Raw genomic sequence first — 10,905 nt, 5'->3', positions numbered from 1 at the left:
ATCCCAGGATGTAAGTTTGGTCATCCGATGATTGCGCTTGTTCTGCGAGAAAAGTTTCTCTTCCACTCCACACTCTCTTTCGCAAAATTCTTTTTTGCCTTGCTAATGTCGATGGTGGGCTCTTCAAGTGCCAGGTAGTGGATTACAGCCCCAATCGACCACATGTCTTGCTCTTGACCAGCAGCATGAGGTGGCTGACCGCTCTCTCTTGGTTGCCAATCGTGCCCTTCTGGCGGGCGAGTATCCATTTGTCCAATCAGACCAATTGCGCTTAAGTCTCTGGGCCATCCCGATCTCACTGGGTTTACCACAGGTGCCAAGACGTGCTGGCGCATTTGCTTTTAGCAGAATGTTGTGGGATTCAACATCCCGGTGAATGATTGTGAATTTGATGTCCCGTGACCTCGAACTTTCGGCTGAGCCATAAATGCTATGCAGCCGAGGAGATGTTCGAGATAAAGGTAATGCAATATTCCAAACCATACATTCAGGTACGAAGCTTTTCCTTGCATGTTGAATTTTGCTGTACTCAAACAAGCCGCCCATGTCACAATATTCGAGGATGAATACGCTGTTTCTGTATTTCGGATCTTCAGCATACAAGACATTCAGCAGTGCTAGGGATTCGATACGGACCCGCTCTATCCATAATTCCCATTTCGTGTTTACATTCTCTCTGTGATGAATATCTTTCCCACTGCAAACGATCGGCTGGTTCTTTTTAAACAGAACATCTCGAGCTTGGCCGCCGTGGCCAAAGGTTCATTTTACACTATAGGGCGTCTGGTCTGTTATCTAGCTGCAGTCATGGTAATACTAAGAACTGTCACATAATTTCTGGCTATCTCTACAGGGTTGGGATAGTGCGACCCTACCCCTTTACCTCGAACATATGCTTTATCGTTATCTTGACCAAATGTCGACAAAATCGGCGTTCATGTGCTTTGTAATGCGTCTTGTAGCGTATGTTTGAATGAGTCGATATTGTATGGCGAGATCTCATCTACATCGACTTTTAAATTTTCAAAGTCGAGTCTGATGTGTCAGTCCATTCTGTGCTGATCAAGTCCAATAAGTTGCAACTGCTACGCTGTCATTTCATCTTGTGATGCAAAATAGTGATGAGAGACAGATTTGGTAGCCATTGAGTTGACTAGGCTGCATTCTAGACAATTGATTAAAGTAATCTGCATCAAATGAATTCATGGAAGAGGCTTCATTTGCAACAGTGAATGCTGACATGTCTACGATAATAAAGAGATGGAATTTGAATTCCACGTTCATAATGACGCTTCTACTATACAACTTGTCATCGTCCTTAAGTTTTTTAACTGAACATTTCCTGGGGTTTAACGTAGTTGAAAGTCGCATGGGAATGAGTTTCCTTCTTGTTGGCCTTCAGTGAAGTGGACGGTCTAGTGATCTGCCACCTCTAATTTAATAGGAGGTTTAATTTCCGTGCGTTTGAATGAGAATGTAACTTCACTTTGATCCAAATCCTAATTCTCCACCACCTTGAGCGAAGCAAGTTCTAGCAACGAGCTGGCGTAATATTTTTCTGTGTATCACGTTCATTTTTTGGCACTCAACTGAAACAAAAACGGGGCATTTTGGAATCGTCCTCATTCATGTTTATTCCCTTTCATTCAGCCGGTATTGGTTGTCATAGTGTTCTTAATCAGGAATTTATGTCTCTCAGGCACACCCTCAAATCCTAGTGGGCTTGGTTGCACCGGCTCCCCTTCCTCCTCGTTCAAACGGTTTGCCATATGCGAATGATCTGAAGCTTCTCCCATCCACCCTTCTTACCAATGTCTCCAACAGTTTCAGCGTGCCACGATCCAGGCCAAAATCGTACACGAGCCTTGACATCCTTTGGTTTATTCTGGGCGCAGAGAAGTACATATGCAACGCCGCGTTCAGGATCAAGAATATTTGGTAAATCATCAAGAAGTCGGTTTGTAATCTCCATACCTTCATCTCCTCCGGCATAACTTAAGGCAAGAAGATTCGAATCTCTCTCGAACTCGTCGATGTCGGACTTCTCTAAGAAATCGGGTAACTCCTCAGTTGGAACGTAGGGTGGGTTGAAGATAAGCACATCGACCTGGCTGTGCCGTATGCAAGTCGTCAAATCAGATGTAACCGTATCGCAGAACATGCCAGCACTTAGACCATCTCCAGTAAGCTTGGAAGTTTCGCTAATGGCGTTTCGTACAGTTTGCGCAGATGCTTGAGTAGCAAAGCGATTCACGTCAGTTCCAAGGGTAACGACATCTCGCCTGCCAAAAATCTTGCTTGCCCATGATGTCACAAAAGCCAAAACAACACCAGATCCTGTTCCAATTTCGAGAACAAGAGGACTCGAACAAGTTTTGCATGCAAATCGGTTGGAAAGAAAGGCAGTTTCCGAGTTACTTGCTAAAGTGTCAAGAAATAGGAATGAGTCTTCGGCTGGTTCGTATATACGGTTGAAATTGACGTGATTTGTCGACGGTGTTGGAAGCATGGCGCCATACGCTCGAAATGCTCAGATACGCCAGGTCTTTTGGAGTATTCTGTCCGAGTTCTAGTCCGTCCACCCAATTATCAGTCTTGCTTGATACAAAAAACATGCACAGATTAGTCAGCTAACTGATTTTTTTCTCCTTTCCCATAGAAATTCTGCAGGTGGCTTATTTCGCTGTAATTCGACTTCAGGAGAGTTGACGCGACTTTGCGTGCTTTTTACCTAAGAAAAGATTTTAATTTAGGGCTAGATTTCATGGTCGGAACGGAACAGATAGTTGTCAAGAACTAAATAGATCTAAATGCAACAAAGTGGAAGAAAACCATTTAGCTAAGACTTAAAATTTTGTTTTTTTTTTTTTTTTTTTCTGATCGAAAACGTGATTGGAATCCGCCATTAGAGGACTTCTGTCATGTGTTTTGCCAATCCATAAACGCCTTTTTATTTTCTTACCGACAACAGTTGGAGTCCGAAGGGGTCCAACATTTTGTCCTAGCCTTATTCACATCTGTGATGGACGGTCTCGCGATATAAATTGTAGATTTGTTCGTCAGCACATGGCAGGCCATCCAATCAAGGAAAACGGGATTATCCGCAGGGCGACCCGAAATATCGTCCCTTAATTGTTGCTCTTTAGGTCTCTGCGTGCGGCATACGAGCGTCAAAGCTCCAATCAACAGTCAGCTCAATCCCCTCGACTCAGGACAACACGGCCATTAATTATGGACGCTTCATCCTGGATAGAAGCCCAATCTCGCCATTCATACTCCGTGTTTTGAACTTCCGCGTGAGACCTACATACCCTGCATCCAATGAGCACAACGCTTCTATGTCTCTCGCTTCTTTGGAGCTAATTTGTCGTGCTAATGGCATTGCATATCAAGGCCCTAAACAATGATACCAGCTTCCTGCTTACGTTTATCCCCTCCATATGCCCAGCAGAGCAGAAGTTCCCCGAAACCTTTCCCGGCGCCTTCACTATTCTAATAGATCCCATCGTACCTCTCAAGATCGACGACGTTGACCCCAAGCCCTCATCTTGTATCTCCTCGCTTAATGACATAGCGGAACCAGATGCAATTCTCATATCGCAAACCCTACCCGACCATTGTCACGAAGAGTCACTATGTCAGCTATCACCACACATACAGTCCATGATTGTGGGCGAACCCAATGCAATCAAGAAGGTTAAACGATGGAAGCATTTCGATCTTGGAAATATGTATGCACTGAGACGATATAAGAATGGCAGGAAAGATACGCTTTTTCGGGTGGAGCTACCTCCCCCCTCGCCATTGGGTACATCTGGCGAGCTCACTATTGCGCTGTTGAATTCTAAGGTTAGTTCAGCAGGCAGCGTACACAACGCCATTGGTATCACATATCGCGAGCCAGGTAGTGTCCTTTCACGAAGTCGAGCCATGACCGGCGCACCGCCGAGCTCTCGAGCCTCGAGCGCGAAACCGATGAGTAGTATAAGCTCAGATATGACTTTTGCAACGACGGCGGCTTCTAACCCCGAGCCAACCCTTTCCGTCTTGTACAGTCCTTACGGGGTCTCCTTTGACGTTGTTCAACCTTGGATTTTGGGCCACCTTGTCCCCGAGTCTGCTCTCCCACTTGTCGCTATGCTTCATTCCACAACTGTTGTGGACGCGCCGTGGTATTCCGGCGGTAACATATCCACCGGCTACCCTGGAGGGTTTGAACTTGCCAGGCGCTTGATGCCAACTACATGGATAGCCGCAAATGATCGACACAACGTCCTTAGTGCAACAGCGAAGAAAGTTGTACGTAAGGATTTTGACGTCACAGACGCGCAGATGCAACTTTGGAATGAGCTTGCGGCCAAAAATGTTGAAAGAAAGCCAAAGATTCTGAGATTAAATCCTGGTGAGACGTTGAGAGTGGATAGGTTGACTGCCGAAGCGATAGTCAAGGCGATGACTCGAAATACCAAGGAGGAGGAAAAGATAGCGAACCCGGAGGAACATACGACTACGGATCATGAAGAACTGCAATGAAAATATAAGTTGGAGCCAGGATGAATGAGGTTCACCAGCTATGAGCTTGCGATCCCAAGTCGTGGCCTAAGCTTGACTGTAGTGCTTAATTTGAGAAGAGGAGAGGTTGGGTGGGCATTATAGATTCGACGATGTTATGAACAAAAGTCCATGTTGAAAACATGCAATCATTCAATGTTTATTCTTCTCATTGACCCCATACGTCTGCGGACGAATCCGAACTCATGTTTTCTTATGCAGAATATTCAGTTAAAGTGGCCGACAACACCTGATGCTCCGTGAGGCGTGTCTCCTCTGAAAGTTTATCACGTCCACGGTGTGTGGAATTTTAAACTACTCCCCCTTTCTCTCTCTCTCTCTCTCTCTCTCTCTCTCTCTCTCTCTCTCTCTCTCTCTCTCTCTCTCTCTCTCGCTATGTATATATGTATTTGTATATTCTTATATCCGCCTACGTTTCACAACTTATGAAATGTGTTCGGTTCGACAACTGGCGATCCACTCCCGTCAATTCTATTCAACATAACTAATCTTAGAGGTCTATGGATCAGACTGAAGTTACTTTTCAAATAAGAAAGTATGCGAGTTGCTGGGTACGATTCCATATTCAATCTAACGCGTGTCTGACTGCTCGCAACAAAGCATGGGGACTTACTGGCAACACTTAAATCAAGGCTAGTAATATCACAGCAGGCGGAGTGCGATATGGTGGAGTAATAAGCCAGCTGAAGAGATGAACGGGAAGAGTAAAATTGTGGGCATTCAGAGTGTAAGAGCATTGGTACGATGGCAACTAATTGTTTCTCAACACTCTGACCTAGGACTCTTTTCTTTAGTACTAGTAGGATATAGTGCCTCTCATTCATTTGTAGACAGCTAAGTAAATTCGTCCAACAAACATGAATGAGCTGGTGAAAGCCGTCAAGACATTGGGTACAGCACTATCAAGCGGTACAATTTCCAAGGAGTCAGCACAGCTACAACCTTTTTTTTTTTAGATAATAACCTCACCATAACGGCCACTTCCTGCCCAACTGGCCGCGCTAAATCGACACATGCAAGCGGTCGCGTCTGTCTCTACTACATTGTCCCGCTACATAGGCAAAAGATGCAACGTCGGAAAAAAAACGTATAGCTTCTCCTTGATGAACTATGTCATCCAAAGTGCAGGACCAACGCTAAGCTTCTCTTTTTTCTTTAAATTCGACCAAGTATCGTACTTTCTCAACGGGACCATGACTTAGAAAGGTAGCTGCGACTTGGGAAGGAAAGGCGACCAAGAATAAGTGGTGGCTGCCATTTACAGTCCAGCGACAGCTCACTACAACCTACGATAGTATCATTGGAGCGGAAGGGGCTGCGTTCACGCGATCGTACCTCAAGTCTTTTGGCTTCAGCCTTGGTGCTCGATCAGAAGCCGATCATCTAGGTCGTGGTAAGCGCATTTGGGCAGAGTACGTTATAATTCTAGAAGTGTTCGTGCCTAGGTAGAATTTTCATTATGCCTCGATGCGAAGCGAAGCCTTGACGCTGCTATAAGATATTAGGATCAGAAGTATTCCGAGCAGCGCGGAAAAGACGGCAAGCTCCCATCGATGTAGAGAACAGACAATTAATATGATAGATGACGCGGCGCTGCAACCTTGAGACGGTATAGACCTAGTATATGGTTAAGCCCGCGCACGAAGTCTTCTGGCTAGCAGTGAAAAAGGCGTTGTAACGATCAACAATAGAACACGTCATGCAACCATTCGAGCTTTGGTCTATTTCTGTATTATTCTTTGGGGCGTTTGGGTCAGGCCGCAGAGAGACGTCTCCATACCACTTGCCACTGGATGAACAGCCCAAACAGACGGCCTGTCTTCCTGGTTCAACATTGTGGCACATCAAGCAGCCGTGTCTGTCTTGATCAAGCGGATGGAGCAGTTGAGCACTATCACAAGCAAGCTCAAACGTTCCAGGACAGGCTCAGATGCGGAAGACAAGGATTGGAAACGAGCCAATCAGCAGCGCGATGAAGTGGCTCCAAGGTGGTGACCTCACAGGCCAGCCGTGCGCACAGTCCGATCGGTACCAAACACCTTTATGTTTGGGAAAAGGTGAACAGTGGCAAGCCGTAGCCGGTCGGCCAGGAGGCAAGGCGCTTCACGTGCCGAGCTGTGTTCTGATGTTCCAGGACCGCAGCAGGCTTGCCTGGTCGAAGGACAGCGCCGGAGAAGAGGTGCAGCGGCTGGGCTTGAGGGTTGGTCGGCACCGATAAACGGCCGACCAATGACACATGAGCGCCAGGACGGTTTCTGCCCCTCACCCAGTCACGAACTCGCCGCCGACGAAACCGAGCGCCGTTCACAAACGCCGCGTGCGCCAAAACTGCTGCTGGACACCGACCGGCCTGCCTGCCTGCTACCCACCGCCCACCCACCTGCCCACCTCTGCCGAACTTACCTGACCTCGCCGTCCTTGCTCGCCACCAGGTAGAGACAGCTATGCACACAGCTCCAGGCCACCTCAAACCACAGCTCGGCGCCTGATGCAACAACAGCTCCCCCAGTCAAACGAAAATTGCGATTTCTGAGCTTGCCTTGTCCGACCCGCCCAGCTTGCACCAGGCCAATTGCTCCCCACCACCCCTCCACTGCCCTCGCAGCAAGCTCTCACAAAAGCTTGCACCCAAACCACGCACAATGCCACCCAGATCGTCTCTGACGAGCTCATTCTCGGTTTCAGATCCTCAGAACGAGGTCGTATGTCCATTGAAGAATCACGACGGCTCAGCATGCCGCAAAAGATGTCTTGGAGTGAGTCAAACTATCCTCTTCGCAAGCCAACAGCGCAATCACCACAAGCTACGTCACATATCGCGCGGAAACAGCACCACCCGCCGCCTAGGAACGTCTTGTCGTTGTCGTCTTATCCTTCTTAGTTCCCGTCGTCCTCGTTATCGTCGCTGTCGCAAACAGTGCTGTTTGTGCACGCTAATCGACATGATTGCAGGAGAAGCGGTACCGCTCCATGCAGGAGCACATCCGCCGAGCTCACCCAGACCACTATATCCCCAAACTGCCTGCTACTGAGGAATCGTTCGCGCTCATGGTGAACACCCCTCCATCCGAGCGACCTCCCCACTCCACCCCTTCCCATTCCATCAACAACAACAACAACAATAGTGTCTCAGGCCACATATCGTCCCACGCGCCGTCTGTCGGACCGCCTGGTCAGTATTGCAGCCCGCAGAGCGTTTTCGCTATGTTGACAGAGGAAGGCGGCCATGGCTTGGACGGGGCCTCCTTTTACAGAGACCCATACAACGCTTACGACCCCACGCCCAGAAGCTCGGATGAGTACAGGCGTGGGAGCTTGCTGCCGGCCACAAGTGCTGCTGAAGTGCTCGCTCAGCTGCACGATTCTAGACAGCCTGAGATCCATTGGGATGCTGAACAGGTATGTACTGACTCAATTCGCCAGGACAACCATTTCTCTTGCTGCCATCGTTACATGCTCGTAGCAGCTAGCCAGTGCTGATGAATTACATCTGCGCACTGCTAGCTTTCGCATCATGTTCAGACCACACGCTCACCTCATCAGTGTCATCTCATTGTCATCGAGAGGGAAAAAACGGATTTTTTTTACCATATCTAATAGATGGTATGTAGGATATGTTCTCGGATGACGCTGCGTTCAAACCTCGCCCCCGATTCGGGCCCATTGAGCCTGAACTTGCCTTTGGTAGTAACGACTATTACCCAGACCTTGGAACCCCGCGTACAAAAGAGCTCTTACCTTCTTCTCTGGCGCGGTCACCTCCTTATCATCATCGATCGAGTATACCGCCACGAGATCGACTAGGTAAGCCAAACAGACCGCGTAAGCTGTCTGTATCCCAAAATGCCCGGAAGCCCAAGCACGAACGGACAAAGTCCAAAGAACATGTACGAAGGAACTCCTATGACCGAAACAAAGCACTGTCTGCGGAGACTTCTAGCATGGCCAATAAACTCGGAAGCCGGTGGGAAGATTTGATCGAAGCTGCTGCCTCGGCCACCGAGGAGGACAGCCGTGATCTCACACCTGTACGTGTTGCTCTTATCTTCTTTCGATCCACATCTACTCCTCCATTGTGGTCCTCGAATAGAATGAGAAATAGCTTGCTAAGATACCTCCGCGGCAAATGCAGATGCCCCCTTCTCCGAAGCAGATAAACAGCAATCGAAATTCGCTCCCTCCACTGATGCATCATCCCCTATTCCAAGGAAACATGATGCACACATATACCGCTTCTCCCCTTCAGCAGGCACTAACTCCACCTCCTCCAGACATGGGCGAACTTCAACCCTTCCCTTCCGTTGAATCCTCCGCAGATTCTAGCATTGCGAGTAAACAGTCCGGTCTCAATTTTCACATGTCTTCCCAGGGTTTGTCGACATCAAACGATGCATCGCCCACCTTTCCTGTCGCTCATCCGGGCCATCTTGTACAAATCTATTGCGCGGGTTGCAGGAGGCTTAGTGCTCTGAGGGATAGCTTTGCGTGCACGGAATGTATTTGCGGTCTTTGTAAAGACTGCGTAGATGCGTTGAGCACAGAGCAACAGAGAGGACGACTTGCACGATGTCCAAGGTGCGCAACAGTTGGCGGCAAATTCAAGCCGTTCCAGTTAGACATCAGGTGACAGCGAGCATGGATGGAGGAAGTCGCGAGCAGAAGGCGTGAGAACTACTCCATCAGTCCCACCAGTAGCCTCTCGGTCAAACCCACAAGTCGTCTGCCGGAAGACACCATAGAGTGCGGAGGACAGGCGTTCGGGGGTGTACAATTTGATGTTGATGGCATAATTTGGGCTTGAAAACAGTGTAACGCGGAAGGCAGATTAACGCGCCACGATCCAGTTCTAGGCAGCACTTCGTTCTACAAGATGTAAATAGACTTTAAAAAATGGCCACCAAAAGCTAATGAAGTACTGCTGCTAATTCTCCTGAGGAATGAAAAGCTTCGCGTATACATGAATTTCGTTTTGCCCCGCACTGGATCGGAAACCACGAGCTTCACCTACCAAACGAAGGGCTACGCCACACATGAGTCACTCAAAAGCGTATTCCTTCGTTGAGGAGCACAATTTGAGTATATTAGCTTTGAAAAAAAAAACCTCATATGCTCTCGATAATGTCCACTTCAACGCCTTTCGCACTTGACCATATCATTATTCTTCTACCGGCAGAGATCTTGGACAGTCCGCCCAAAGTATTTACAGACGCCTTCACAATATTACCGGGGGGTGCTCATGCGGACGGAAAGACGTACAACAAGCTTGTCATCCTACAAAGTGGTGTCTACCTTGAATTCATTGCCTTTATCGAAGACAGTGCGGCATCTAAGGAAGGCCACTGGTGGGGCTCAAAGACAGCGGGGAGCATTATTGACTGGGCGCTTGCGAGTCAAAGTGTGGAAGACATCGAGAAGCTGCATGATTTCTACGAAGAGCCGAGGAAAGGGGGTAGGAAGCGGCTGGATGGAAAGAGCGTTGAGTGGTATGTTACGTTCCCGAAGGACGGGATGGAAAGGGGAAGTGTGCCATTCTTCTGTCACGATATTACTCCCAGAGAACTTCGAGTGCCCCCGGAAGGCTTGCAGCACCCAAGTGGTGCCTTGGGCGTGGACAGAATCGTTGTTGTAGCAACCAAGGACTGGCTTGAAGATCTGGCAATGAGATACGAAAAGATCTTTGGTCGTTCACATGACGGTGAACCCAAGTCCTGGAGGGTAAATGAGCCGACGACTAAGGGAGGAAGTACAAGCAGGTTTGGAAGCGGGACAATCGTGCAACTTCGAGAAGCGAGTGATGAAGAGGATGCAGCCATACTGAAAATGAACGGAGGCATAGCAGGAGTAAAGGAGATTTCGCTCTTCTGTGTGGGAAAAGGCGGCAAGGACCCCGATAGAGTGGTTGTTGAAGATCTTAGACTTGCTAGAATCAGAATAGGACTTCGCTTCGTGGATGCATGACTGTCGCGATCTTTGCGCTGGTGTTGAAAAAATATAAAATAAGTAATTAAACAACTAAATCAAAACTTAGACAAAGTCTTGTAATTTCCTAGCTGTATGCATTGTAGTTAAATGTGTTTAGAAATCTCCCATTCGACTTCCTTGATCGATTCACTTCCACTTTATACAACTGACGTTGTATATTAGTGTACAGAAAATCTCGTGGTGATGAATGATCAGCTCGTCCACAATGCGTGCTTTCTCTTCCTTGCCATTTGGAAATCAACCTAATCTCACTAGCCCAAGAAAGCTAATTCTGCTTCATTTATTATGATTTCACTGTAGCTTTCAGCGGTGGTTAAATCCAGCGCTACTTTTGCGAGTAAAGTACAACAT

At 47.9% G+C, this 10,905-nt stretch overlaps 4 protein-coding genes across 10 annotated transcripts; 3 read left to right on the top strand and 1 right to left on the bottom strand.

Annotated features, from left to right (window-relative positions):
- Positions 1 to 1,443: 1,443 nt before the first annotated feature.
- PV09_05826 (uncharacterized protein) lies at positions 1,444 to 2,846 on the bottom strand. The gene is made up of 2 exons (XM_016359381.1): positions 2,636 to 2,846; positions 1,444 to 2,569 (listed from the first exon to the last, which is right to left on the bottom strand). Exon 2 carries the CDS (start codon positions 2,507 to 2,509, stop codon positions 1,754 to 1,756), a length of 756 nt encoding a protein of 251 aa, XP_016212630.1. The 5' UTR covers positions 2,510 to 2,569; positions 2,636 to 2,846; the 3' UTR covers positions 1,444 to 1,753.
- A 351-nt stretch (positions 2,847 to 3,197) lies between these two features.
- PV09_05825 lies at positions 3,198 to 4,721 on the top strand. 2 transcript variants are annotated; one of them, XM_016359380.1, is made up of 2 exons: positions 3,198 to 3,808; positions 3,860 to 4,721. In XM_016359380.1, exons 1-2 carry the CDS (start codon positions 3,376 to 3,378, stop codon positions 4,531 to 4,533), a joined length of 1,107 nt encoding a protein of 368 aa, XP_016212629.1. In that variant the 5' UTR covers positions 3,198 to 3,375; the 3' UTR covers positions 4,534 to 4,721. The 2 variants fall into 2 exon arrangements, with proteins under 2 accessions (XP_016212629.1, XP_016212628.1); XM_016359379.1 differs by having other exon boundaries at positions 3,198 to 4,721.
- A 2,140-nt stretch (positions 4,722 to 6,861) lies between these two features.
- On the top strand, positions 6,862 to 9,508 carry PV09_05824. Of its 6 annotated transcripts, none has more exons than XM_016359377.1 (5): positions 6,862 to 7,328; positions 7,525 to 7,744; positions 7,793 to 7,971; positions 8,184 to 8,376; positions 8,844 to 9,508. In XM_016359377.1, the coding sequence occupies exons 1-5, from the start codon at positions 7,215 to 7,217 to the stop codon at positions 9,197 to 9,199; spliced, it is 1,062 nt and encodes a 353-aa protein (XP_016212626.1). In that variant the 5' UTR covers positions 6,862 to 7,214; the 3' UTR covers positions 9,200 to 9,508. The 6 variants fall into 6 exon arrangements, with proteins under 6 accessions (XP_016212626.1, XP_016212623.1, XP_016212627.1 ...); XM_016359374.1 differs by having other exon boundaries at positions 8,184 to 8,600; positions 8,705 to 9,508; XM_016359378.1 differs by having other exon boundaries at positions 8,184 to 9,508.
- A 50-nt stretch (positions 9,509 to 9,558) lies between these two features.
- PV09_05823 (uncharacterized protein) lies at positions 9,559 to 10,582 on the top strand. Its single transcript, XM_016359372.1, has one exon. It carries the CDS (start codon positions 9,679 to 9,681, stop codon positions 10,528 to 10,530), a length of 852 nt encoding a protein of 283 aa, XP_016212621.1. The 5' UTR covers positions 9,559 to 9,678; the 3' UTR covers positions 10,531 to 10,582.
- Positions 10,583 to 10,905: the final 323 nt, after the last annotated feature.

This window comes from Verruconis gallopava, assembly GCF_000836295.1.
Source record: "Verruconis gallopava strain CBS 43764 unplaced genomic scaffold supercont1.19, whole genome shotgun sequence".
Lineage (NCBI taxonomy): Eukaryota > Fungi > Ascomycota > Dothideomycetes > Venturiales > Sympoventuriaceae > Verruconis > Verruconis gallopava.
This window is presented reverse-complemented; position numbering and strand designations above follow the sequence as displayed.